This window comes from Phaeodactylum tricornutum, chromosome 2, assembly GCF_000150955.2.
Source record: "Phaeodactylum tricornutum CCAP 1055/1 chromosome 2, whole genome shotgun sequence".
NCBI classification, from domain to species: domain Eukaryota; phylum Bacillariophyta; class Bacillariophyceae; order Surirellales; family Neidiaceae; genus Phaeodactylum; species Phaeodactylum tricornutum.
The window spans coordinates 899,941-926,567 of record NC_011670.1 but is presented as its reverse complement, the minus strand read 5'-3'; the positions used below and the strand labels follow the sequence as shown (position 1 = coordinate 926,567).

At 48.8% G+C, this 26,627-nt stretch overlaps 14 protein-coding genes across 14 annotated transcripts; 6 read left to right on the top strand and 8 right to left on the bottom strand.

Annotated features, from left to right (window-relative positions):
• Positions 1 to 148: 148 nt before the first annotated feature.
• Positions 149 to 1,117, bottom strand: PHATRDRAFT_10025 (predicted protein; the record flags this gene model as incomplete). Its single annotated transcript, XM_002177684.1, has 2 exons — positions 149 to 502; positions 584 to 1,117. 2 exons carry the CDS (start codon positions 1,115 to 1,117, stop codon positions 149 to 151), a joined length of 888 nt encoding a protein of 295 aa, XP_002177720.1.
• Positions 1,118 to 1,498: 381 nt separating this feature from the next.
• On the bottom strand, positions 1,499 to 2,739 carry PHATRDRAFT_25379 (predicted protein). Its single transcript, XM_002177683.1, has 3 exons — positions 2,600 to 2,739; positions 1,831 to 2,510; positions 1,499 to 1,748 (listed from the first exon to the last, which is right to left on the bottom strand). Exons 1-3 carry the CDS (start codon positions 2,681 to 2,683, stop codon positions 1,643 to 1,645), a joined length of 870 nt encoding a protein of 289 aa, XP_002177719.1. The 5' UTR covers positions 2,684 to 2,739; the 3' UTR covers positions 1,499 to 1,642.
• Positions 2,740 to 3,229: 490 nt separating this feature from the next.
• On the bottom strand, positions 3,230 to 4,036 carry PHATRDRAFT_25375 (predicted protein). Its single transcript, XM_002177682.1, has 2 exons — positions 3,879 to 4,036; positions 3,230 to 3,787 (listed from the first exon to the last, which is right to left on the bottom strand). Exons 1-2 carry the CDS (start codon positions 4,015 to 4,017, stop codon positions 3,321 to 3,323), a joined length of 606 nt encoding a protein of 201 aa, XP_002177718.1. The 5' UTR covers positions 4,018 to 4,036; the 3' UTR covers positions 3,230 to 3,320.
• A 1,172-nt stretch (positions 4,037 to 5,208) lies between these two features.
• On the bottom strand, positions 5,209 to 6,224 carry PHATRDRAFT_32841 (predicted protein; the record flags this gene model as incomplete). Its single annotated transcript, XM_002177681.1, has 2 exons — positions 5,209 to 5,774; positions 5,855 to 6,224. The coding sequence occupies 2 exons, from the start codon at positions 6,222 to 6,224 to the stop codon at positions 5,209 to 5,211; spliced, it is 936 nt and encodes a 311-aa protein (XP_002177717.1).
• Positions 6,225 to 7,048: 824 nt separating this feature from the next.
• On the top strand, positions 7,049 to 9,531 carry PHATRDRAFT_43598 (predicted protein). The gene is made up of 3 exons (XM_002177997.1): positions 7,049 to 8,578; positions 8,612 to 8,737; positions 8,765 to 9,531. Exons 1-3 carry the CDS (start codon positions 7,073 to 7,075, stop codon positions 9,407 to 9,409), a joined length of 2,277 nt encoding a protein of 758 aa, XP_002178033.1. The 5' UTR covers positions 7,049 to 7,072; the 3' UTR covers positions 9,410 to 9,531.
• Positions 9,532 to 9,735: 204 nt separating this feature from the next.
• EPSPsy (3-phosphoshikimate 1-carboxyvinyltransferase) lies at positions 9,736 to 11,219 on the top strand (the record flags this gene model as incomplete). Its single annotated transcript, XM_002177996.1, has 1 exon — positions 9,736 to 11,219. Exon 1 carries the CDS (start codon positions 9,768 to 9,770, stop codon positions 11,217 to 11,219), a length of 1,452 nt encoding a protein of 483 aa, XP_002178032.1. The 5' UTR covers positions 9,736 to 9,767.
• A 36-nt stretch (positions 11,220 to 11,255) lies between these two features.
• Positions 11,256 to 13,859, bottom strand: PHATRDRAFT_43596 (predicted protein; the record flags this gene model as incomplete). The annotated part of the gene is made up of 3 exons (XM_002177680.1): positions 11,256 to 12,249; positions 12,329 to 13,605; positions 13,791 to 13,859. The coding sequence occupies 3 exons, from the start codon at positions 13,857 to 13,859 to the stop codon at positions 11,256 to 11,258; spliced, it is 2,340 nt and encodes a 779-aa protein (XP_002177716.1).
• Positions 13,860 to 13,984: 125 nt separating this feature from the next.
• Positions 13,985 to 15,613, top strand: PHATRDRAFT_43595 (predicted protein; the record flags this gene model as incomplete). The annotated part of the gene is made up of 2 exons (XM_002177995.1): positions 13,985 to 15,406; positions 15,547 to 15,613. Exons 1-2 carry the CDS (start codon positions 14,064 to 14,066, stop codon positions 15,611 to 15,613), a joined length of 1,410 nt encoding a protein of 469 aa, XP_002178031.1. The 5' UTR covers positions 13,985 to 14,063.
• Positions 15,614 to 15,781: 168 nt separating this feature from the next.
• On the bottom strand, positions 15,782 to 16,715 carry PHATRDRAFT_32836 (predicted protein; the record flags this gene model as incomplete). The annotated part of the gene is made up of 2 exons (XM_002177679.1): positions 15,782 to 15,823; positions 15,855 to 16,715. The coding sequence occupies 2 exons, from the start codon at positions 16,713 to 16,715 to the stop codon at positions 15,782 to 15,784; spliced, it is 903 nt and encodes a 300-aa protein (XP_002177715.1).
• Positions 16,716 to 16,918: 203 nt separating this feature from the next.
• On the top strand, positions 16,919 to 18,889 carry PHATRDRAFT_43594 (predicted protein; the record flags this gene model as incomplete). The annotated part of the gene is made up of 5 exons (XM_002177994.1): positions 16,919 to 17,089; positions 17,133 to 17,246; positions 17,277 to 17,702; positions 17,837 to 18,258; positions 18,361 to 18,889. The coding sequence occupies 5 exons, from the start codon at positions 16,919 to 16,921 to the stop codon at positions 18,887 to 18,889; spliced, it is 1,662 nt and encodes a 553-aa protein (XP_002178030.1).
• A 505-nt stretch (positions 18,890 to 19,394) lies between these two features.
• On the top strand, positions 19,395 to 20,882 carry PHATRDRAFT_43593 (predicted protein; the record flags this gene model as incomplete). The annotated part of the gene is made up of 2 exons (XM_002177993.1): positions 19,395 to 20,165; positions 20,250 to 20,882. 2 exons carry the CDS (start codon positions 19,395 to 19,397, stop codon positions 20,823 to 20,825), a joined length of 1,347 nt encoding a protein of 448 aa, XP_002178029.1. The 3' UTR covers positions 20,826 to 20,882.
• Positions 20,883 to 21,131: 249 nt separating this feature from the next.
• PHATRDRAFT_32833 (predicted protein) lies at positions 21,132 to 22,262 on the bottom strand (the record flags this gene model as incomplete). The annotated part of the gene is made up of 1 exon (XM_002177678.1): positions 21,132 to 22,262. One exon carries the CDS (start codon positions 22,260 to 22,262, stop codon positions 21,132 to 21,134), a length of 1,131 nt encoding a protein of 376 aa, XP_002177714.1.
• Positions 22,263 to 22,532: 270 nt separating this feature from the next.
• Positions 22,533 to 24,793, bottom strand: PHATRDRAFT_9989 (predicted protein; the record flags this gene model as incomplete). Its single annotated transcript, XM_002177677.1, has 3 exons — positions 22,533 to 22,986; positions 23,265 to 23,414; positions 23,535 to 24,793. Coding segments are annotated over 3 exons (1,863 nt in total), but the record flags the coding sequence as incomplete, so codon positions are not given.
• Positions 24,794 to 25,157: 364 nt separating this feature from the next.
• Positions 25,158 to 26,555, top strand: AP3mu (predicted protein; the record flags this gene model as incomplete). The annotated part of the gene is made up of 3 exons (XM_002177992.1): positions 25,158 to 25,264; positions 25,337 to 26,083; positions 26,159 to 26,555. The coding sequence occupies 3 exons, from the start codon at positions 25,158 to 25,160 to the stop codon at positions 26,553 to 26,555; spliced, it is 1,251 nt and encodes a 416-aa protein (XP_002178028.1).
• Between the last annotated feature and the right edge of the window lie 72 nt (positions 26,556 to 26,627).

The following is a 26,627-nucleotide window of genomic DNA, read 5'->3' as shown; positions in this document are numbered from 1 at the left end:
ATTGCTGTTACAAAGTTAAGGAAGTGGCTGACGACGGGTGCGCCAAAAGACGTTATGGTAATCCATACTAGGGTAGAAATTTCCCATGTCGATTTTTTTTAAGCCTGTTGTATTGCCGTCTTATTGCAAGCCCTTTTATTTGAAATCATTACATACGGGAGTTGGAAATGTCAAGCACAAGGATATCTGTAGCTCCGATATCATGCAAAGCATCCATTTTTTGGTTAACCTCCTTGGCGAGTACAAGACTGGAAACCGCCTTGGAGTTACCGTCATCTAGAGCCGTGATAGTCGGTGACCGCTTTCCAGGGGTGATCGCCACCGCTCTCTCCACCAATTCGTTCGAAACATTGTACACTAGCATAACGTACTTTGTGGCCGTAATGTACCCCTCTAAGCGACGCTTTATCAGGTGGATGATATCAATGTGCTTGGTATGCGTGTTAGCAATCAGCATGGCCTGGGTCGAGATAATATCGGCAACAACTTCAAGGCCGGCAGCCTAAAGAAATCACACATGGTTTTAGCAATCCTGCCGCAACACTAAAGGACTCCAAATATGATTCAAACAGTCCTTCCTTACCCGCATCGTTGTTCCTGTCTCCACAAGATCCACAATACCATCAGCTAAACCGAGCCCACAGGCTGCTTCGACAGAACCCGAAACAAACTTGACCTTTGTCTCAACACCGAGTTCATCGTCAAATGGCTGGAAAAACTGTTTAGTAAGTTCCGGAAACGAAGTAACAATGCGCTTACCCGCCAATGTACTGACGTCTGTGATATTGTCGTCGCTAGGTACTTGTACACAAAGTTTGCACTTTCCAAATCCCAGGTCCATTACGTGGTCCACTTCGACCTGACTTTCCTTCACAATGTCCAAGCCAGTGATGCCTAGATCAATATTGCCCTCTCCAACATATTTGGCAATGTCAGACGCCGGCAGAAAGACCAGCGTGATCGGCAAGTCAACACAGAGGGCAACGTCAAGGCGAGGTTCACGCCGAAATTCTATACCGGAACCTTTAAGCATCTGTAGAATTTTATCGTGCAAGCGTCCCTTTTTCGGAATGGCGAACCGGCAATTCTCAGGGGGGCTCGAGTTTTTGCGGTCCATGGTGTATACTTGGGTTTTTCCTCGCGTAAAGAAATGTTTCGGGGTAGCAGCCGTGGTAGTTATGATGCACGCACTGTTGAACGCCTTGGAAGTAGCCGGTAAGAAAGACGCCTTCCGACGGCCAACTGAAAGTGAGCATCATCTCACGGCATCGGAAGAATCTTCGTGGCGTACAGTTAGAGCGTAAACGTTCTTGGCTGTCGTGAAGTTACCAACGCCTGGATATGTGATTATGTTTAGCCCCCTATGTCAAAATGTAATTCTAGATTCCTCAATCATTTACCCTATCCTTTCTATACCCTCAAAATCAGTCTTCGTGTGGGAGACGGACAGTCCTTACTGTTAGTCACGTGAATCTCTTTTGGCTGACAGATAAAGGCTCATCGCACATTTTTGTGTTTACATCTGATGTTAACTAGAGAGTTACAGCAGTCCTCAATGTTCTGCTATCATTCATGAAGAGCAAGTAGGACTTTCTTTCGCATTGAGAGTAATAGTTCTGTAGGCGTATAACATCGTGCTTCTTTAAAGGTTGTATTTCGTGGTGATTTCCTCTTCGGTAATGCCGCCTAGCTGCATACTGCGTCGAGTCGCAGCCTTGACAGCTTGCATGACAGTCGTCCGTAATCCTCTGTATGGTTAAACCCAAATCAAATTGTAAGTCCAGCGTTAACGTAAGCCAAGTAGCCCGTTCACCCTGTCGTCGCACGTACCCTTTTTCCAACTCGTCGACACCGGTAATCGTGGTTCCTCCCGGCGAACAGACCATGTCTTTGAGCTGGCCCGGATGCATGCCGGTCACCAGAACCATTTCTGCTGCTCCCTTCAAAGTCTGAGCAGCCAGAAGAACAGCGTCTTCGCGAGGCAAACCAGCCCGCACGCCGCCATCAGCCAACGCCTCAATGAACTGAAAGACGTACGCCGGCCCACTGCCGGAAACTCCAGTTACGGCGTTCAGCAAGACTTCCTTAAATTCGCGGGCCAGACCACAGGAACCAAAGATCAACTGTACAATCTTGTTATCGTCCGCATTGCACAAGGATCCCATGGCGTACCCGGACGCCGCTTCGCCGACCAAACAAGCGGTGTTGGGCATGACCCGCACCACACGACGACCAGGGAGATTCTTCTCCAGAGTTTCCAGCGTTACACCAGCAGCGACACTAATGATCAGTGCGCTACCACCAGCATCCATGACATCCGCACAAATGTCAGGAATAATGTTGGGCTTGACGGCTAGAATAATGGCATCTTTTGAACGTTGGCAGACCTCTTGATTTGATTTGGTTGCATGATATCCTTTTTTGGAGGCATCCGTGACAGCCATTTCAAAGACGTCGGAGCAAGCAATAGATTCAGGCGTGGATACCACCGATTTGGCAACTAGTCCATCCTACGCAATACCATTGGAACAAGCAGCGGGTGAGGCTAATATCCGATTTATCCATACAACCAATGTAATATCGACCACGCATTTCTTACCATGATTGCCGTCGCCATCTTCCCGGCGCCGATAAAGCCGACGGACGAAAGGGTGGGGACCTTGCTGTCTTGTACGGAACTCATGTTTTGGGGAAGGGTTTGCCTTGCCTTGGATATTGTGAGGGACAAAAGGGTTTATACGTATTTGTCTGTACCTGTTCCCAACCAGAAGCCTTGGAGTTAGGATTTTGGAAATGGAAGCGTATGGAATCTTCAAACGCGTGACATCGGTGGTTACGCAATCTCTCTTCAACCGAAATCCTACGGTAAAGGCCACAAACAAAATGAAATAGGTAGTAACCATTGTTCAGAACTGGAAGGGTTACGACATAGCATAGGGGTAGGGTTGTTTGTTGATCAGACATCCGACGACGAAGAGACATTGTCAGCGCTAGAAGCCGCGTAGGTAGGCAGCTCAAGCCTTCGGAGTTATTTTTTGTGAATATATTATATTCTCGATTCGAGTCTGGAATGGTGTTTACCATTGTAAATCAGCTTTAAAATCATCAGGTTTGAAAATCGTGACTATGTGGCATATACTAAGACACCGAACAGGCCAGGCCGTGCCAAAGAAGCATTCACTAGCGGGAAGATGTCGACTTTCACCATCGTTTCTACCCGACCTTAGTTGGCTTTATTCCTAATTCAACTAGTTTTTAGGTATTGAGAGGTATGTCGATAGAACATTTGACAGAAGACTTTCGCTAGGTAAAGAATACATCTAGTACCCAGACGCGGCAAGAACTTCGTTAACCTTGGCCAACTCTCCAGCCGCCGCTGCTTCTGCCTTTTTGCGCAGAGCAGCCTTCTCCTTCTTCTTTTCATAGAAGTCCTTAGCTTCAGCCTTACGCTTGCCTTCAAGACGTCCAAGGAGCTCCTTGTGCTTCCAGCCCACCGAATCGGCCAATTCACCAACCACCGTGAACTGACGGCCGGGCTTCAATCGCATCACTCGGAGAGCGGCGGGAACAACCACGCGCTTTTGTTTATCGTACGGGGCCGGAATTCCCTCGAATGTTGAAAGACGCTTTAAAGCTTCCTGTCCACGAGGCGATTTCTGGTGTACCATACCGCGGACAGTTCTCCAGACCATCATGGCTGGGCTCTTGAAATGAAATGGACCTCGGCCTGGGTTAGTGTTCATGTGCAGGCGACGGAATTGGGCATACTTGACGCGGTTGCGAACCACTATAGAGAAGATAGTAAAATTGTAAGTCTGCCAGTGAACTCAATGAAGAATCTCTCGCTTTGGACTACTGAGGCGAGGGAATCAACTTACGGGAACCCGAAATGCAGATTTCATCGCATCGTACGATGACAATCTTTTGTCCCGCAAGAAGCTCCTTCGCAACAATACTACAGAGACGGCCGAGAAGGTGGTCACGGCCGTCAATAACTTTTACTCCAGACAACACCATGGTCAAGACCACGTTCTATTCGTCAATACTGTATGTTGTTCCCCTCCTGTTGCCCGGAGAGGAGCGGACGAGCATCAGCACGGAAACTTTTAGTAAAAGTGTAAGTGGTATTTTACGAGCGCAAGCAGACGACACCGAAAGGTAATTTTAGTTGTTTGTGCTGGTTAACAACTTGCCTACGGCAAAACGGTTCACAATTTCGAGAGCAAAATTACTACCTATTACATTACAATTTACCTCTTGCGCTCATGATGAGAATTCTCACACCCCGCTGGCTACATCTTTCCAATGCTATTGGCTCTATAGTAACACCGCCTCGCTCATGTTTATTTCCACAAGTCCTGAGTCGGAGAATAGTGTTTTCGTCATCTGCACATATAGTTTGGGAAATGACCGGTAAACAACATCCAATAGATTCATACCATACATACGGGTGGAAACCGGACTCTAGTCTCAGCGAAGATGTAAACTTTATGGACTTGGTTTTACTGGTAACGAGATCTTCAAAATTGAGACAAGGAAGCATGGCCTGTATTCTTGTTCGCTCGGCTCAGTGTTCACCCAATGAGATAGATTCGCCAAAGAATTTGCAATACTTCAAAACTCGAATTATTAGTGTTGCAACCAATCAATCTCTATACAACGAAAACGATAGCGACATTCACGCTGAAATAACAGCCTTGGGGTGGGCCGCTCGGCATGGCATTCAAACCGATGCATGCACAGCCTACATTACCATGCCACCTTGCAAACGATGTTTCGCCGCTCTTTTAGTCGCAGGAATATCTCGAATTGTAAGTCGCTACGAACCACCTCATGTTATACAGGAGGCGGCACAGCGGAAGAATGTGGACATAGAAGTGATCAGATCGGACACAGGTGAACAAGTGTTGAGGATTGAGAACTTTGTTTCTATGTATGACCATTCCGAAGTTTCTACCTCCAATGGAATCTAAACTCTCTCATAATTTTACTGTTAACCAATCAAGGACAGTGCTGGATGAGAACCAACAGTTCAATTTATTATCTTGTGTTTTTGACGGCTAGTTTAGAAGTGATTATGTGCTCCACCGAGTTTGCCAGGACAAAAAACTAATCGTTTTGGACGAGATAATACGATGTACAGCATACTCATCGTATACAGCTATAATTATTGACATGAAACAGACTACTCCGTTTCAGTATGCTTTTTCAGTCATCGATAACACTTTCTCGTTTATCTCGGCTCTCCTCAACCTTCGTCTTACGTCTTGCTAGCACTTGCGGATTAGAGCTACCACCACCAATAGTAAACCGTCGTTCAATGTTAACGTCGCGTACTTTTTCCTCGTTTTCTCCGTTTACCCATTTCTTCGTCTCCTCTAGTTCATCGTTGTGCTCCAATCCCTCGTCCAATTGATCGTAGTCTTGTTGCAGAATTACAATCACACGATCCCGTGCCAAGTGGTGACCTAGTTCCGCTGCTGTTACCAACCATTCCAGCGCACTCGCTCTATCCCGTTCAGCTCCAACGCCGTCCAAAAGACATTCACCGAGCATGTAAGCAGCACCAGCATGACCGAGATGCGCCGCTCTACCAAAAAATGACACAGCCAGTGCGGGATTCTCTGCCACGCCTTCACCCGTGTACAAGGCCAAGGCTAGTTCGTACGTGGCACTAATGTGTTTGTGGTAGTCGACGCTACGGCGCCACCAAATAACCGCCTGCTCTGGATTGGCATCAACACCCGCAAACCTCCCATTATTCAAAATGATACCTGCAGCGTAGAGAACGAAAAATTGAGATCTTCGACGGTTAAGTCCACTTTCTCTTAACTTGGGTGCAATTAGATCCTACCATAAAAGCACATGCCATCAGGATGCCCATGTTCAGCCAGTTCCTTGACCATTTTGTATCCCTTCAACTGATGCTGCTTGTTCGTCTGTTCACTCAAATAAAAGCTAGCGATTCGGAACTGTTTATCCTGACAAGACCGTAGGTGATTCTCGTAAGCAGGACTTTTCAAGCAGAAACAGAGGTCGAGTTCGAGGGACGCGATTTCATCGGCCGTCGGTACCTTACGAGGCCATGAGATCGAGTCGGAGGTTAGTTCAGCTTCTGCTCCTTGCCAACGACGAATATAATCGCTCAGAAGGTATCGGTGGTATTCGAGGCATTGGTGGAAGCGATCGGATTCAGTATAACCAGACGGATACTGATGTTCCATGTCCAACGGAACTTCACAGAAAGTCGGTATCTGGCTTTGGAGGAAAAATGAAATCATTTGGGGTGATGAACTTCGTGTGCGGTGATGAATGATCTTTCTAGCTTTCGCTGTTTTGATAGTAGTTGCGTCTGACGCGTTCGAAGCATCTCGGATCCCATAATCGGAACCTGCCAATATTAGGCTGGCAACCCCTGCTGCCGACACGAAGGCTGATAATGTATTTTCTTGCCAATCACAACGTTGACGGTCCAAGGTAGAACCAATCAGTCGAACTTTTTTATATTGCAATACATATGCTTTCCACCATGTAAAAGACCGGAAGGACGTCATCGTCGATCGTAGTAAATTGTTCGGAATGTCAAACTAAACCGGGAGGTGCGACGAGACTGATGTTCGACACGAGAACATCATGTCATGACAGTGAGTCGGATCGTCCATCATGGATTCTGAGGATTCGGTAGGGCATGATCCGGATTGCGACGTTCTTGGATACGAATGTATTGTACTACCTAATTGCAGCTACATTAAATGACAGTACTGTGACAGTCGCAGGAAGGAAACGATTAAATGTCAGGCACTTTGATATATACGACAAATTTCAGGCCATCTTCGAGGATTAAACATAGTGAATAAATCTCATTCTCTTTCAATTTATGTTCGAAATAACGCTCAGATATATTCAAGCGTTTGCTTTTGACGTTGGACGTTCTCCCTACAGAAACTAACAGTAAACGGTGATACCAAGGGCAAATTAGGTCTGTAGAATGTTGCGAGCTCAGGAACTGGGCCCTATCTACCTCCCAACGACACTTGCCGACACTACACTACCATTCAAACTCTGGAGCAAAATGAATTTTACACAATTCTCTTCCGTACAATTCTCAAGAATGGTGAACATGCGGCGCCTCATCGGCCTTTCGCTACTCTTCTTTTTGTCAGCGGCAGCTTGGCTGCCGCCATCGACTGTTATTTCCCGGAAAGCACGATGTGCAGCCAGAGTTAGCTCGGTTGAATATGTCAGATTTACAAATGCAATACGGAAAAGTCGGTCCTCGCCTAGTCGCCCAAGCACCGAGATGTTCATGGGCATACGCGACTTGCTTCGCAAGCGCGCCAAGGACGATGATTATGATCAGCCAAAAGGCGGCAGCCCGTCCATACAAAAGCAATCACCTAGCCCTTCTGCAGCTCAACTCGTACCCGAACACGCTTCGAAAACCGAGACGGAGACGGCGATGCCCATAGTCGACAAGAGTGAATCAAGGAAACAAGTTTTACACGAGCGCGCTCCAGTTCGTATGGGAGAAGACCCCGGTACGAAGACTGTCAACGTCCAATCTTTGGACTCTCACGAGTCGGTCCAGGATAGAATCAACCGCGTTAAGGCAGGCAAGATGACAGAGGGCGAGAAGGAAGCATTTCTGGATTCCGTTCTCACAGCGGGAAATACGCCTGAATCTCGCAAGCCACTTATTCGTAGTTCTCGAGGAAAGTCGGAAGGCAAGCTGTCGAAGAAGGAATCGAAAGCGTCACCATTCCCCTCGGATTCTATACTTCGCAACCTGGCACGTGGGCTGAACGCTGATTCCGTACAGAAATCTGATTTTATGGAAAAAACAACGTTGGAAAATCAGCGCAAAAAGAAGGAATATCTAGAAATGGTGACGGACCCTGATCGCTTCAATCGCCTCTCTACTACAAACAGCTTGCAACGGTCTCCAGGTCTTTATCCACAGTCAGGCAGCTCCGCCGCTGAATCAAAGACACCCGTTTCGTCTCTTGGGGGTTTACAGTCTTCTAAGAACAAGTACCTTCCAAACCCGACTGGGCCTCCTCAGGAGCCGGTATCGCCTCCAGATGATTTGCCTTTGCCGGGGGATCTCGGGGCTCGACTAGGATCTGCCGCCATGGAACACGAACGCCTCCGACAGCAAGCCGAAGAAGAACGACGTGAGCGGGAGTGGCAACAGAAAGAAGAGCTCCGACTTGAGCAGGAAAGGAGAGCGGCAGAAATTGCAAAAAGGCGTGAAGAAGAGTTGGATCGACGCGAAGCAGAAATCAGAGAGCGACGCCGTCGCGACCAAGATAACCTGTCTAGAGAAGAGAATGAGCGGAAAGAGGCACAGCAACGACGTATGCGAGACATGATGAAAGCACAAGAAGAGTACTGGATCAAAAAATTGTCAAGGGAGAAGGAGTCAAAGGCCAAAACAGAAATCAAGAAAGAAGTCGACACAGATGAACAGGAAAAAGACGACACGGCACAAACGACTTCCACATCACCTACCGCCCGCGTTCAAGTCCCGGAATCGTCCACGAGATTTAATCCTGACGAAAGGTCACTGTTGAGCGATGTAAGTATCACTTGGTTACGTACAGGTCGGCAGCACGATTTTCTAATTCTATCCCTTTGGCTTGAGGTGCAGGCGTTGAATGATCACTTGGCTGACTGGGATAAGAATCAAGATGTCATTGAAAAATCAGCTAAACGAGCGCTAGGCGTATCGCCTTCTGTAAGTGATGTCGGCTACCATAAACAGAGCGAACGCGACTTTATGGCGGAGCAAGCCCGCAAGAAGTCCGAAATCGAAAGGGCGAGACAAGTACAGCTGGAAAAGCTCAAAGCTCTAAACTCGCCGCTTCCGACCCCTCGAAACTCCAGCTATGCGCCTCGGGCAGCTCCTGTATTTAATCCACAGCGACCTGTCTCGGCTTCTTCACCTTCTTCTCGACATAAGCTTGGGAATCTTGTCCGAGGAAGAGAAGGAGGAAGTGATCAAAACTCTGGGAGCCCCTCTGGAAGTCCATTGAATAGTGACGATGTCAATCGAAGAAAAACTATCTCTAAACTAAATGGAGCGACACTAGGCTCGGGGGATTCTTCGTGGGATCGAGACCAACCGCAGAGTGGGGGGTCTCTTGAGCAACCTCAAAGCAGCGCGTACCAAGCAGAGGGCAAGGAAACTCGTCCGCCGTCTTCGGGGGAGTCTCAAAACAGAGGACCAATTCGAATGGAGCTACCTTTGTTGGATGTTGAGTACGACCAGGACGAAGATGGACTGGACGTCCGTTCAAACAAGGCCATGAGTATTGCCGACGCTATGAAGAGATCAAATAAAGGTGGAAGCGCTGATCAATCGGAGAGAAGTAAAAAGTGGGGAATCGACATGAATCGCTTTAATTGATTGTTTTTACGCTCGCTTCGCCGCAATAACGAGGATAGTTCTTTCACTTTATCATCACAAAGACGCCATTTACTATGCTCGCAGAAGATGGGGTCTAATTTAAAATTCACTGTTTTCAATGTCCCAATAGAGATTCATTCGCTGTATTTCGTCCTTCCTATTCAACTTAAAGTTACAGTCAGTCAATGCAATGATTACCGGTACTCCGCTACTATAGCGAAAACGTCCATCTGTCGACCGTATAAAAGTAATTTTCTGCCTTCCTGTTATGATCACACATTCATTCGCCAAAAAAGTGATACGTTTAATTCTAACAACTAGCATCGCTCTGGTGACGGTTGCTCCGACACTTTCTACCATGGTTCAGATTCAGTCGCTTACTCCGGTGGTGCTTATCTTGTCGGCCCTCGCAGGAGCACAGGCGTTTACGACAGACCGATTCGGCTCAATGAGATCGTCTCCATTGGCGCTAGCTACGACTACTGGCGCTACCGAGACCTTAACTGTCAAGCCGATCAAGAGTCTTGATGGAACGGTGACCCTCCCTGGTTCCAAATCTCTGAGCAACCGCTGCCTTTTGCTGGCTGCCTTGAGCGAAGGCAAGACGCGTGTCAACAATCTTTTGGATTCCGACGACATTTGTTACATGCTGCAAGCCTTGGAACAACTCGCGGTTCCTGTGGAACGCCATTCTGATGATTCTGTAACGGTAACGGGAAAGGCCGGTCCGATCAACTCACCTACTCCGGAAAAGGTATGTGAGCTTTTTTTGGGAAACGCAGGAACTGCTATGCGTCCTCTAGCAGCTGCCTTGTGTATGGGCAAAGGAAAGTTTTTGCTGGACGGAGTTTCCCGTATGCGAGAACGTCCGATCGCAGATTTGGTTGATGGACTCAAACAGTTGGGAGCAGATGTGTCCTGTGTTGAAGAATCAGGATGCCCTCCGGTCACAATCAATGCAAATGGTTTGCAGGGTGGATGCGCCTCCATTAGTGGAAAGATGTCTTCGCAATTCCTTTCATCGTTGCTGATGGCTGCTCCATTAGTCGACGGTGACATCAACATTTCCATCAAAGACGAGCTCATTTCTGCTCCATACGTTGCTCTTACCATTGGTTTGATGAAGAAATTCGGTGTCAACGTTGATATTGAGGGGGATATGGACGGTGCCCCTTCCTTCAAGATTGCTTCCTCCGAAAAATATATCAGCCCAAAGTCTATCTTGGTTGAAGGTGATGCAAGCTCAGCAAGTTACTTTGTGGCAGGCGCTGCGATAACGGGTGGAACTGTGACCGTCCGCGGATGTGGATCCGAGAGTGTACAAGGTGATGTTGCGTTTGCCAATGTTATGGAACAGATGGGCGCTACGATCACCTGGGCTCCGGAAAGCATCACCGTCACACGAGACCCGTCTGTGAAGCTCAAGGGCGTCGATGTGGACTGCGGAAAGATTCCAGATGCTGCCATGACTTTGGCTGTAGCAGCTCTCTTTGCAGAAGGGCCCACAACGATTCGGAATGTTTATTCATGGCGACTGAAGGAAACAGAGCGAATGAAAGCGATTGTGGCCGAATGTACCAAGCTTGGGGCAATCGTGGAAGAGTTTGAAGACTATTGTATAATTCACCCTCCAAAGGACAACATTATCAACGATAACGTACTGATTGAGACGTACGACGATCACCGAATGGCTATGACGTTCAGTCTGGTGGCGTGTGGGGGTGTGAGCGTCATCATTAATGATCCCGGCTGCACGGGGAAAACATTTCCAACATATTTCGAGATGTTAGAAAGTATCTCATCTCACTAACTACTGAAATTATTTGCCTATCGTTGCAGTATGCAGCTACCGTCTAGGTGGGATCACTCCATCAACGTGAGTCCAAGGTAGAAAACTCCTCCAAAACACCTCAACTATAGGCCAGTCAGGGTCAATCATCTGGCTTGGCGGCCCTCCGAGTAATGGTTGTGCGGCAGAAAAGCCATCATGTAAACGATGACCTTCCAACTGCCCCGCACCGTTGTCCATTGGCGGCATCCTCCGTAACAGTCGCGGCAAGTTCGGGTTGATGTCCATCGCAAGCGCGATTAAGTTCACATCGACGACGTTGGCATCTTGTGGTAGAAGTGGCAAATGGCTCTCGTAGTCACTGGGATCACACGATATATAGCGTATCAGAGCAGGACTGAGCGACTCTGGAACCTCAAGAAAATCTAGACGTCTACTGTAAAGCATTTTCATATTGTCGAAAACCCATTGCTGAACGCCGTCGTCGCTCCAGAGCTTTGCGCTCGTTTCCACAAAGATTTTTGTGATGAGATCGCAGGCTTGAAGGGTTGCCGCAACTACAATCGCACCATCGTTCACTGTAGACAGCCATTCGTTTCGTAAGCTTCTGGATCGTTCAGAGGCAAGGTCTAGTACTGTGATCCAATCACGACGGAAAGAACGACCAGAAATATCAACTTCGTTGCGTTGTAAGAGGAGGCCAACGATTTCGGGAAACTGACTCATTGCTGCCTGTATCGCATGGTTGGCTTTTTCGAAACTCTCCTCTGATGGAGAATCGCTATGCAATCGAAAAAGGGCAAGCGCATACGAGTAGGCCATGTTGGGTAGATTTCGAAGATCAGCGTTGAGTAATTTGTCAAGGGCGGAGTCCTCGCGGTACCAGAGTAGAACTACGCCGCTGTCGATAAGGTCTACTAGCCATCTATCTGAGGAGACAGCGTTACTAGCCAAAGCATGGTAATCTATAGACAAGAGAACTCCCGTTGGGTCACGAAGTGGGTCCAACGACAAAATGAAACGTGACACGGCCAAAGCGGTTCTCGGGAGACTATCATCATTTTGAAAAGGTGAGAAAGAGAAATTCCGTGTCTTCGGCGTACGCCCAGCAAAGGAATTCTTCAACTTACGTTGCTCGGTGGCTAACTTGAACGAGGCGAAACAGGGCTTTAAAATAGATCGAGTTCTCAGGCTGATCAGCATCCATGAGGCAGCATCCTTCCAATCCACGGGCAAACCGCAACAATGACGAGCACTCGTATATCCAAAGACACCTTCGCAACAACAAAAGTCCTTCCTGGCTGTGATTTGTCTGATATAAGACCAGACTTAGCTGTAGCAATGCATCCGTCACGAAAGGATGATGCCTAACGAACATTACGAGTGCATTTAGATCTCCCGACTGTTGAATTTGCTGATAATCGGCAAGTTCGTTTCGGTAATTGTCAGAATGCACGAACGTAAAAAACTCAAACTTCATTGTACGACCGCTCCCGCTCCTATCATTTTCCAAGAAAGAAGGGTGGATGTTGTACGGCCAAGGAAGGCGTTGTTGCTCTCTGCCATCGTAAGTGTCCATTCCGATACCACCTCCAACGAAGTTTGGTGGACGCACCCACCCGTCACGTGCTACACCAAAGAAAAAGGCTTTACGATTCTTTCTCCCGGTATTAGTCGGAGTCTGGGGTAACGATGTTGCGGCGCTCGCGGCAGCTGGGAGAAAAGAAGTGCGTGTGGAATAATCAATATCTAGATCTCGGATATCAATTCCAGAAAGAATGTGCTCAAACGGCGACGACTCTGTTGCAGACTCATCAATACCAGTGTCTTCCTGTGTACTACCTAAGAAGTCTCTTTCTTTGAATTCGTCGAGTAAAGCGTCCAAGTCTTCCTCGGTTTCGTCTTCACTATCGTTTGAGTCCTTCGCTTTCAATGTAAACTCGGTAGGTCTATCTTTTGATGTTAAATCGATCCTCTCAATGGCCTCTTCATCAGCATCGTCTTCTTCATCGTCCTCGTCTGAATCCTCCATTCCCGCGAAGGCCGAAGCTCGGATTGGAAGTTCTGTACCGGATTTGGTTTCATCCTCGGAATCCTCTTCCTCGTGCGAGATTTCCGTTCGGTCAACAAATGGAATTCGATTTGACTCCCCACGCAAAGCACGGATTGCTCGGGCACTCATGGTCGACTTGTCCAAGCAAAAACAATTGATGCTACCTTCAGCTGCTGACGATCCTGGAGCCTCGGGGGCAACGCAAAGGATGCTCGAAGAGGAGACGAAAAAGTCAAACAATCGGTCGTCAACTCGGTTTACGTATGTATCCAAACCATGATTGGTTTCGCGAGGGGAGAGGAGATTTCCACTTTCCCCCATCCAAGCAAAGGATTGTAGGTTGGGTAGAGGGTACTGTGTAGCAGTGAGGTACGGAGCTCAACAGTCCCGCGATGGATAATTCATGGTTTCAAAATTCTGTTTGTATATTTTTCTCCGTGTTTTCTCTGTAGCTATCAAAGCAAAGACGACGTGGCCGAGTGGTTAAGGCGATGGATTGCTAATCCATTGCTCTTTGAGCGCGTGAGTTCGAATCTCACCGTCGTCGTGTGAAATTTTTTTGATTTTTTTCTGGGACACTCAGGCGTCCCCCTTGATGCGGGCGACATGACTGGGACTTTGTTTGTTCTATCTCGACTGCAGCAGTCCGTGTCACAATCAGTCGATGGTGGCGATTGAATACTTGAAAGCGCTGATGACGGAAGACTGGGCTTTTTATTTACTCTCTCTAGAGAGAAGAGAAGACCATTCCTTTTGGGCAACACACCACGCAATAGAAACATTATCAGAAGAATGAGGCTGTAAGAAACGATATGTCGCCCCGTCGTTCAGTTGTCCTCGGTTCCACGTTGACCACCATTTTTGTTTCCATCGTAAATATGGTGTCGGCCTTGACCGAATCGTTCCTCTTCGAGCAAAGAAACGTTTCTCGTCGACCTGCCGGCGAGACCAAAACAGTGCGATGGATGGTAGATCTTCCGGAAGAAACGTCGTCCGCTGCACTATTACAAAGCTCTTGCGACAGGCTTCCAGCATCACAAATGGCACGAAGCATTCGAAAGTACCGGTCGAGTCGAGGAAGAACCGATTCTGATGAAGCCGCTTCAACAGATTGTTTCACGCAAACACGGGATCAACATGGATCGGGCAGTAGAAAGAAAAGTGGGCCGCGAGATCAACCGAAGACTGATGACTTACTTCGAAGAAGAAGTGGGGTTGATCTGCCTTACTATTCCGCTATCAAGGCGCTACGAGCGTATAGCTCCCTCCATGGCAACCTCGTTATTCCCCGGCGCTACCGAGTACCATACACGAAAGATTATGCCAACGAGTGGCATGGTGTCGATTTGAGCACCATCTATGACATGAAATGGTGGCAACGGAACGTCAAGTCGAAGCCTGATCGCGTTGCTGAGCTAAATCAATTAGGATTTGTCTGGGAACGGCTGCAACCCGAGTGGAATCTGATCCTAGAGGCTCTGATAACATACAGGACACTATACGGAAATCTTCTCGTACCAAGCAGCTACGTGGTACCACAAGGGGACAATCGCTGGTCCAAAGCAACTTGGAAGATCCCGTTGGGGAATTGCGTGTATCGCATTCGATCGCGTAGCGATTTTCTGCGTGATGACAACGCTGGATCTCGTAGAGATCAGCTAGACGGGTTAGGATTTGTTTGGGACGCGCAAGAAAGACGCTACCGGATTTTCTATGCGGCATTGCGGCACTACGCCAAGCTCGAAAAATGTGGGGCGTTTAGCGTTGGTCGGTCGATATCTATATCCATCCCATCGAATTACATTGTGCCGTCGGAAGATCTGTGGCCAAACGAATTGTGGGGGTACCCGCTAGGTGCAAAGTGTATCGCGGTGCGACAAAAGGATTTGTACGTAAAGGACAAACCCGAACGAAAACAAATGTTGCAAAAACTAGGCTTTCACTGGGGTGGAAACGCTGATCTGGGATGGCTACGGGTTGTACACGCCGCAGCAATCTACTCGCGAATGCACGATAGATATTTAGACGTTCCCTATCACTTTAAAGTTCCGGCTCCATCAACGACGGAACATGATGGACAAGAGTGGCCTTGGCCTGAGCATCTCTGGGGTCTCCCCCTCGGGCAGCGACTGAAAGACGTGCGCACGAAAGACACGTACCTGAAAGGCGAGAATGCGCCAAAACGGCGCAATCAACTCGACGCTCTCGGTTTCGTGTGGAAACCGAAACAAGGCCGTAAGCAATCGAAAAATGGATAGAGTGTATAGAATAGTCTGGTTTTAGTTTTACATGTAGCCGCGACCACGCCCTCTGCGCATCGACGGGAAGATTTTGTTCAGATCCCCCCTTTTTTTCTCGCTGATACTCATGTCTACTCCAGCCTCGATAAATTCGGAGGTTTTCTCGATTGCCCTGTTGCTCGCAGTTTTCCTTTTTTCTGGTCGTGGTCGCTTGGGTGGGCGGCCTTTGTCGTTTGTTTCGTCCTTCTTTTCGAAAATACCCTCTTCGGCCAGTTTTCCAAGCAAAAATGTCAGGTAAGCACTGGGGTTGTCCATGTCTCGACCGTTGGATTCTACGTATTTCTCCAAAGCGGCTTGCACGACGGTTGCCGAATGCCTTTTGCAAAGACCAACAACGCCGTCATCAATTTCGTGTGGCTTGATTTCTCCACTTTTGTAATGCTCTTGCAGCATGTTGTCCACCACCGTCCCAAAGTACTGTTCCTGTTCTTGGCGGCGTTGTTGAATTTTGGTTTTCCGTTGATCGCTAGACTTGCGACCACCAGCCGTGCGTTCCACGTTGAGTCGACGGCCTTCCAAAAAGGTGTGATGCAATTTAAGGCAAGCGTAGAGCATTTCTGGGTCTGGGACTTCGACAAAGGCCATACCACGCGATTTTTTTGTTTTCGCGTCGGTGAGCAGGCGAATCTTGACCGTGGACGGATTGACCTTGTGTTCCGTTCCGATTTCTTTCCGAATGTGTTGGAACAGACTATCCTTGGTCGTATCGTAGGAAAGCTGTCCGACAAAGACAATGTAGGGGATTTTGGAGGCGGCCGCGTCGGGGTCGTTCGCACCGTGTTGCTCGTACCATGCAAGAAGTTCGGTTGCTGTACAGCCCGCCGCTTCCGCGGCAATGGCTTCCGCCTTGCGTTTTGCCGACCGACGATCTTTGGCGGTCGTGTCCGTACGTTGCTCGATCGCGTCCAAGGCTTGCCGTAGCTGCACCGCAGTTTCGCGTCGGACGCCGTCTGTTCGTGTGATCGTCCCCGTGGTTTGGGGACTGCTTCCGTTGTGTCGGGATGGTGGAGCGATGGAGGAAGAGGATTCCTTGTTTCCTTGCTGGTTGCCGACGTCGCCAAGGTCAGGGGTGGTGCTAGTGGACGCCGTGAGGGTGTACGTTTCTCCCCTTGCCGCTGCCCGTTCGTGCAGACGACGCAATTGGGCGGCGGACTTGGGCGCCATTTTTGATAGTTCCCGTCGAATGAAAATGACAATACTGACGACGAAAGTGCAAAGTTCGTTGGTGTTGTCGATCCCCTTGGCACGGAAATATATCGCCTTTTCCCAAAAAGTTCGATCGATGCCAGCTTGACAGTGGGGGAAGGAGTTTACTCTGTTAGAAAAATGAATGGCGTTTACGGCTCTGGGTGAGCGCTGGATCCTCGATGATATCGCAGCTCAGGTACCATGACTGGACCGTACACGGCAGTCGATCGAGTTTGGCGGCGGGTCCCCCCTGGAGCGTGACCGGACTGATTCGGAGTCGCGGAAAGCACCCCACGTTCACGCCCCCCTCTCCAATTTCTCCACTTCACTGTGCGAACGCGGTAGAAAGGGTAAGCCACAGAATAGGCTACGTATTTGTGACTAACAAAACAGCAGTACCATCCATGGTACTACCATGTGGCACGCCGTAAACGCGAATGCAAAGAATTTCGAACGCGAGTCACTCAGATCGTCGAGTCGTTCTCACCACCGCATCCGCACTGGCATGTCCGTCGAAACTAGTCTCTGATTCCTCAGCTCTTGCCTCCACACTACATTCATAGACACACGTATTGTTGCATCCTTGCACTCTTTACTGGTGACAGCATCCATTCATTCTTTCCGTCGTCGTCGTCGCTGCACCTCATTGCCATGCCACGTTCGTACGCTTCGCTCCCGGGCGTTTCCGGGATGTTGCTAGTCATTCTGATCGCGTCGGATCGCTCGTTGCAATCCACAGCGTGGCAATTAAATACAAATCTGGAACCTAGCGCCACCGGGTCGACCCTGCACCGGCGTCATGCGATTGAACGCATGGTGTCGGGTGCTGCGGTGCTAGGTGGATTGGGCGGGGGACTCGGGACGGTACACGCCGCCGTACCGTCAAACGGACTCACCTTTGACTCGTACCGGGTCGTTCCCGATTCCACTGCCGCACTTAATCCTAGTCTGTTGCCCATTCAGGTTCGTACCTGTCCTTCGTTATTGAGTAGAGGAGACCCGGTGTCAGTGTTGTTGTTGTTGTTGTTCGGCGAAGCACCATCTCACGCTTTTCGCTCGGCCATCGTCGTCGTTCTATTGTTGAATTCCTTGTACAGAAGGCGGATTTTCTGCAAACAATATCGTCGCGCAACGGCGGAGCCTTGTGGTTGGGCGAGCACCACAACTCCGTCAAGGACCACAATTTGCAAGTCGACATTCTCCGCCAAGTGCATCAACTCCGCCAAGCCACCGGGTCCCCCACAGCGGTAGGACTGGAACAGGTACAGATTAAGTTTCAGCCTGTTCTGAACGACTACCTGGCCGGGAAGATATCCGCCGCCGAAATGCGTCAACGCGTTGAATGGGACACGCGCTGGATGTGGCCGTTCGAAGTGTACGAGCCCGTTTTTGCCACGGCCAAGGAATTGCGTATGCCTCTAGTGGCACTCAACGTCAATTCAGAAGATTTGGTACTCGTCGAAAAAGGAGGTCTACCGGGGTTGCCGAGTGAACGACTCCGGCAGTATATTAGTGACGCGTACGTTGATAGCGTGGTCGGAGATTAAAATCCGTGTACGATTGGGTTTTTTCTCGTTCCCATCCATTGCTAATTTTGTTATTCTCTGCTACAACACTACAGACCTGGTTTTGCAGCCTTTGCCAAGCCTCGTGAATTCGGAACCTATGTCGACTACGTTATCCGACCCTCCTACGATCTACATGAAGCAATGGGTCTGCTCAAGTACAGCATGTCGGGGGAAAAGTTGGATGAGCCCATGCCCTTTCGCAATTTCTTCAGCGGGAGAATTTTGTGGGACGAAGCTATGGCGAACGCCGCCTACTCCTGGACCAAGGCGAATCCCGGTGGACTCCTCGTGGGTTTGGTAGGGGCGGATCACGTCAAGTTTCGCAACGGAATTCCGGGGCGATACGCCCGGCTTGCGCCGAATGACGCCGCGTGTGTTTCAGTTCTGCTGAACCCGACATTGATTGATACGCGACCGTCGGGCACGGTAGGCATGGAGGGTGCCGTTTCGGATCGTCCGGAAACCATTACTCTGCAAATCCGTTATTTGAAAGATGACGTACAATTTGATTCCCCGGAACGAACCTTGCCATCGTCAACGGGTGGTGTCCTGGCTCTCGCCGATTACTTGGTGGTAGGTTGACGGGGCAGACTTTTACAGTAGTGTGACCAACAGGAAGTCAAGGTTTGTTGAAAGGCCACTCTCGTGGACACTGACTGTGAGAGCGTCCTTTTGCTAGAGTTCTGATTTCCGGCCGTTTGGTTAGTATTCAGGGACCTGTGCCCTCTTCTCGAATGTCCTGAACAGTGTATGTATTGTTTCCACGTCTTCGTAGCGAACAACCGCGTCGCTATCACCAGATTTTTGTGTAGCTCTCTCCGGCATGACTAAAAGGGCATAAAAGAAAAGCGAAAAACTAGAATAGCCCCCACAGTGGTGCATATCAACCGCAATCATTCGACTATAACATTGCATATGTTCCATAATAAGGTACCGCGCCAAATACTGCATAGAGGGTTTTACTGTTTGTCGACTCATGTAAGATAAACCGCATTCCTCCTGGCATTCGATTCCCACAAAATTGACTGTGAGCAAGATCTCAAATTGTGTTCTCGATCTCTTTGGCAGCATTGATACTTTCCACATAATGAAACGATTCTTTGGAATGTTCGCTCCGCAGAAGGACGATAATCTCCAGAAGAAAAATTCTGACACGACCAGCATGAAGGACGAGGAAATGTCACCATTTGTGACATGCCAAAGGGACCACGCCTGGCCGAGTCTGTATACTGAAGTTGATGAAATGCTAGAATCCAGCGTACTAGTCTATGCTTTGGCGGAGCTCCGTAGCCTAGCTCGCCAGGGAAAGCTTACAGTGCAATCGGAAAGGGCTCTAGCATTGCCTATTACACATTCTGAAGTGCTAAAAGTTGTCCAAGGCAACCAGCATGAACTTGCGGATTCAAAATTTGGCAAGGAATTCTATATTGATTTGCTGCAGACTATCAGTGATCGGAATATGATGGCTGGGTCGCCACTCGAACACAGCGAAGGGAAAGTGCAAAATGCCACTGCAGCTACAATCGTTGCATTCGACGATGAGACTGAGAAAGAGGAGCTTGTCTACATGATTGAAGTTGATCACGTACGTGAACGTGTTACCGTATGCTTTCGGGGTTCGGTAACTCCTCTGGATTGGGCTACCAATCTTGAGATGTACATGAAAGAAATCCCGAATCGAATGAAGGCCAATGCAAGTCAGGTGCCTACTGTTAGAGTTCACAATGGGTTCCACGACTACCTTTTTGAGCCTTCCAACAGAGGGGCCAAAGGTCCCAACGGTGAGGATCTATCAGAATACCAGGAAATATTACAGGAGCATGTTCTTCCTGTAATCCACAAGCACCACGACTACAAGGTACGCAAACACGGTCGAGGCTACGACGAAGACGTTCGAACTTGGCGATCCTCATCCGACTCTCCTTTCCCCTTGGATACGTAGGTGTACGTGACAGGGCATAGTCTAGGAGGTGCCCTGGCAACTCTGTTTGCATTTGAGCTCACTTGCGAGCCCGAAGCGACCGTACCAAAGCCGGTTACTCTCATCAATTTCGCCTGTCCATACGTTGGTGATTCATCGTTCCGCCTTGCCCATCAAATGCTCGAGAGTCAGGGTAGACTGCGCCATCTACGCGTCACCAATCATAAGGACTTAATAACTACTTTTCCGAAAGTAGCCTTTCGTTGGAACGTCTTTGATCGACGCGCTCATGTCGGTTCTCTCTTTAAACATGTTGGTATCAATCTTCGCATTTTTGAAGGTTCCAAGACGTTTAAGCTTTGCTATCCCAAGGTCACCGACGGGTTCTTTTCAGGAGCATGGGATGGAGCTACACGGGGGTGGAGCCAAGCGATTTTTTCGAATATTATCTGGAATCCTCTCAACTACTGGACTTTACACACGCTGCGCGAATACAACAAACGTATGGAAGTCAATAATTCCGGTTTGCATGCTTTGTTTTTAAACGATGTCTACGCACAACCTGATATCGTGGGAAACTTGGTTCCTCAAAAGTAGCCCATAGGGATCTTTCGAATTGTAAAGCATCAACTTAATTCATGGAAACTTTTAACTTCTCTTCATACTCCTCACAGTCAGTCAGAAGATCTCCAGATAATACAACAACTTCGCCTGTAGCATAATCTCAGAGACAAAAGCACAGCATTCTTCTCGTGTGCCTCAGCCAATATTCTCGCTGATGTGGGTCGACAACTTCGCCAGCAGCATAATCTCAAACGCGTGAATGCTCCTTGGAAAGACGTGGTCAGGCATTTACACTGTCTATTCATTTCCACATTCTTCCCGAGAATGTATGTATTATCCTTACCTAGTTATGTCGCTCCTTTTCAATTTTCCTTCCACAGTATTTGCGTCGCTCTTGTTCTCTTTCTTATCTATAGAAAGCGAAGCCTTGTATTCCTTTCTCTCTTTCCTATTCAAACCTTTCACATAATATCCGATGTCCACAGCTTTGCCCGCCCAGAATGGTTTCCAACGAAGGCCCACATCTCTATAACCCTCCTCTTGGTACAAATTTAACGCCGCTGCGTTGTCCTTGTCGACGTGTAAATATATTCGGCTATAGCCCCATTTTGTCTTTGAAATATCTTCGACACACCGTACCAACGCTCGGCCTATACCTCTTCCACGGTATCTTTCGGCCACGCACAGATTTCCTAAGTAAGGCTGCAAATCCCGAGCATGATTCTTGCCGAGACCTATCCATGAGGCGGCAGTACGTTCAATCCGGTCCAGCCATGGGAGGGAGAAAGGGATCTTGGCATCACAAAGTTGCAATCTTAGCTCGACCGAAGCAATCACGTCTATGTGCCAATCATTTCCCGCGTGCCGTCTTCCAAGTACTAACACAATAGAGTCGTTGGTGGCCTCAGATATTTGCTCTGTGCGGGAACGTCCCTTGAGTTCAGGCAATGAAAGGTCGGAGCCGTTGGCTATCCTTGTTTTTAGTCTACTCCGTAGGCCTGCTAAAACTTCGGCGAAGGCGACAATACCGGAATAGCCATTGACGAGTTCAACAGCAGGACGCATGAGCATTCCTTCGAATGTGCTCATATCCTGACTGACCCGAATTGCGTCGGCGCCAAAACTAGTGACAATGAAGCGGGAAACATCAGGAAGGTCCGTTTCTTCAGCCAGGGCAAGTTCAAAGACATCACCTTTTTGGGGTCGAAACTCTCCTTGGCGGTTTATACAACAGCGCTCGTCGTCGGTTTTATCAAAAAAGGTGATTTCATCACGAAAATTGACCAAAGATATCAGGTCAAGGCGTGTAGGGGGGCTACACAATGCTTTGTTCGGTGCAAACCGTTTAAGAGTGTTGTGGGAGAGAGCGAAGCCATGGCTGGTGACAGACAACCATGAAAGTGACAGTAGGCAAAGATACCGAACATGTGGGCTAAAGCTTATCAAGGTCACATACTGAGAAGCCGTCATTCTGAACAATTGTGTCTGCACGAGCTAGTTTGCATCTGTAATGTGATGATGTCAACAGCAATACTGTTTTCTGTGATGGGTGGGTCCAAGTCACCAACGGGTGCGAGATGGTTTCGACAGAGCCAATCCGAAGGCTTTAATTAATGTGAAATTCGGCGCTTCGCACCCGGAAAGCTTGCGTCAAATCACGAGAGCTAGCCAAATCCGGTGAAGAGTGGACAGAAAATAGTACTCCTAGTTATCAATAGTATACCTATGTATTGCAATCTACTAGTTTTCGTGAAGCAGTGTTTCGTATTCATCTCTTGAGATCTTCCCCTTGCGAAGCTTCTTAAACAGTCGCTCCTCTTTGGCCAAATCATCCCAATCGTCCACAATACGCGCATGCTTGCCCCGCTTCTTGTCCGGGTTCCGCCCTTTATCAACGGCAGCTTGTCGCCGATCTTCGACCCGACGCTCCTTGTCGGCTTTTCGCTGTTCAGCCTTCAGCAGTTTCGCGTTTTTCCCCCCAGGGGCCGTTTCCTGCTCTAATCGCTTCTGACGGGCATTCTCACGTGCCTTCTCTTTAAACGGAATGGCATAAATGTCCACATCGTGACTGGCTGGCGTAAATCGCGGAAGTTTGCCCTTATTTTTGGTAATCACAACCTTGAGCTCTGGCATTTTTGGGAGTCGGAGCAGGCAGAAGGAGGTCGCTAGTAAACCGAGATCCAAGGATGCAAACCTGCGAGGGCAATTAGAACACTTCTGGTAAGTAAAGGTGCATTAGAGATGTTTGAGCACTGGGTTACCGCCATATCCTGGTAAGTTGTCGATTGGCAGGGAATTACGGTCTGGAGAAAGGCACGACTGATGATCATTGCACGATCTCCGCTCGCTATTGCATTCGACAGGACAATCTGACCACTTTATTGACTTTTCCATTTTGGATGTGAGCCTGAAATGAGCCAGTTACGCCTGCCCATTGCTTGCAAAAGTAAGCGAGCACGACGGATCACGTACCGAAAGATAAAGGCGCAGTGATGCTCCTTGTAGGCCCGAATATATGATGTAAAAGCTTTAGTCCCTTTTTCCAATAGATCTCTATCTTTGAGAATCAGATCTTTGATTTCAAGAAGAACGTCAGCCAAGAGAACAGTTGGGTCGCTTGCGCTACGGATATGTCTTTCACCAGTTTCAGTCCGATCGGCTCTAGTCTTGGGCTTTTTGTCTGCAGAATCGCTTTCGTCTTCGTCTTCTTCGGGTGGGCAACAACGTTCTGTCGCACCCAACGGTGTCAATGGCACCTTCCGCATCTGCAGCAAATCCACGTATGGTTCTTCTTTTCGGGTCAAAAACAAGAGACTGGCACCCTTTCGCCCAGCACGGGCTGACCGTCCCACACGATGAACAAAAAAGGCCGGATCTTGTGGCGCGTCAAACTGCACGACCCAATCTACGTCTGAAACATCCAATCCGCGTGCTGCGACATCTGTACAAAACAATGCGCCACCCTGAAGTGCATTTAAATCACTCGCAACGGGAGCTTCAGTTCCCCGGCAGGCTCGAAAACGTTCCATGGACTTTTCGCGGCGCTTTTGAACCATCCGGCCATGCAACAGCTCAATGTAATTCTCGGGCAAAAGCTTTTCCAAGGCTGAACCGTAAAAGTCGACACAAGCACAAGTCAGAAAGAAGACAATGATCTTTTCGTCCTTGTGTTGTTGCAAAAAGACAACGAGTCTTGAAAGTTGCTCATCAATTGGACAGACCAAGTAGTAGTTCGTCAACGATGATGGCGTCGCTTGGTTTTCTGGTATTGATGTGGCTGGTTCATTCTTGGCTAGCGCTTCTTGTTGCGCTTTGGAGGCGACCGTGACATCGATCCAAACCGGATTGCGCATCCCTGCACGCTGCATCCATTCTTGCAAACTGCTACTAGTCGATGTGGAGGTTGTCGCGCTGAACAAACCAGTCCGTCGCATTTTGGGAATACGGGAAAGAATGTTTTGTAGCGACTGCGCAAAACCCATGTTCAGTAGCACGTCGGCTTCATCGAGAATCAGCGATTCAAGTTCGGAACAATCAATTACTGCGTACCGTGAGAGCACGTCTTCCACGCGTCCACAGGTCCCAATTACAATGCTGCTTCCCATTTTCTGGAAGTTCTTCAAGTCTTCCGTCACGGGACGATGATTGACGCTTCCTCCTCCAGACGAAGACCCTCCGACCAATAAAAGTGGCTCTGGAATGTTACAAGCAGCACACAATCCTTGTGCGACCCTGTGTGTTTGTTGTGCCAATTCCCGAGTCGGTGACAAGATGAGCGCTCCTATCTGCGTTTTGAGAAATTTCTTTGGCAACAAAAACTCGACCACTGGAATGAGGAAAGCTAGAGTCTTTCCCGACCCTGTTACCGCCTGGACTGCCACATCCTTGCGTGACAAGAAGAGAGGAATGGTAGCCGCCTGAACCGGCGTCAAGTAGGCAAACTTTTGCTGCTCTACATATTGGAGGACTCCGGAAGAAAGCTTTGGTTCCAGCTCTTCGAATGTGAGCGGTTTGTTGATATTTTTTCTGTCGTTTTTGGTCCTCGTGCTGCTGGGGCTGGTAGTTGTCGGCTTTTCACGTTTCGCCATGGTCGCACAGTCCCTGCCGAAAAGTGCATATCGTTCTCTCGATAGTGTGAAATCTGTACAATGAAAGGAGCGTCGCAATGTATTTGTTTGCTTGGTGCTGGTGACGAAGCGTCTGTACGTCGCTATTCCGGAGACGACATCGAGGTAAAAGTTAAGGGTAGGGGAGGAACACAGAAGACAAAGCCGAGGTCGAGAGTGACCATGATTTCCTTATCCACAAAAAGTGATTTGACTGTTAGATCTACAACCATCTTCCGCTCGAAGCTGAACGGCTAGGATGCAATCCCTGTTCATTCTTTCACCCACGGGAGAAGTATTGATTGAACGTCACTTTCGTGGCGTTGTGACTTCTCGATCTGTTTGCGAAACCTTTTGGGAGCGAGCGTCCGAGTCGGTCAATCACCACGGCGGGCTTTCCTCCGCGACGAGCCTGCTGACGTCGCTGCACTACGATAGCGTACCTCCCGTAATGGAGGTTCCAGAATCTGACCAAGGAACACTCTACGTTATATCCATTCTACGCGAAGGCCTCAGCTATTTGGCCGTCTGTCCAGCCGAAGTCAGTCCGCTTCTTATTATTGAATTCTTGCAACGAATCGCCAATATCTTTGTCGAGTACTTTGGACCTCCGGCGGACGAATCCGCCATAAAAGACAATTTTTCTACCGTTTATCAGCTAATCGAAGAGATGGTTGACTTTGGATGGCCGTTAACAACGGAACCCAACGCGCTCAAGGCCATGATTCGTCCACCCACGGTGATGAGCAAACTGTTGCAATCATCGACGACCGTCAGTGACGAATTGCCGTCGGGAACGATTAGTAACATTCCCTGGCGCGCCGCAAACGTACACTACACACAAAACGAAATTTATATGGACATTGTGGAGGAGGTTGACGCGATTGTAAACGCTTCTGGCGCGGTTGTGTCGTCGGACGTTAGCGGGTCGATTCAATGTCAATCACACCTGTCCGGTGTTCCGGATCTGTTGCTAACGTTCAAAGAGCCGGATCTGATTGACGACTGCAGCTTTCATCCTTGTGTACGCTACGCTCGATTCGAAAACGACAAAGTGGTTTCCTTCGTCCCGCCGGACGGTAATTTCGAGCTCATGCGATACCGCATACATCCGGAGCGAGCACGCAATTTTAGTCCTCCGGTATACTGCCATCCGCAATGGTCATATAGCTCCTCAACGGATGCGTCACAAAGCATAACATCTGAGCGACCTACCAAAAACGGCCGTATAGCGCTACAAGTTGGTGTCACAACTTTGAGCAGTTTGGTGTTTTCGGCGTCAAGAAAGGGCCCCCTGCAGGTTGAAGAAGTGGCTGTACTGATTCCGTTTCCTAAACAGACACGAACGACTGCTGGGTTTCAGGTCAATATTGGTTCGGTCATGTATGATGAAGCCGCCAAAGTTGCCCGCTGGACGCTCGGCAAGATGGATGCGTCTAGAAAAGCGACCTTGTCGTGTACTTTTACAGCCCTGACAAGCAACGACGAAGAAATCACATCCTCCATACCCAATGTATCGCTCACTTGGAAGATTCCGCTAGCATCCGTATCGGGATTGTCCGTCAGTGGTCTCTCCGTCACTGGAGAGTCCTACAGACCATACAAAGGTGTACGGAACGTTACCAAGTCGGGCCTATTTCAAGTGCGGTGTAGCTGAGACATGACGGATCACGCCGCAAGGATAGTTTCGATCGGATATCTTTGCGGCAGAGGCTAGACGCTTATCTAG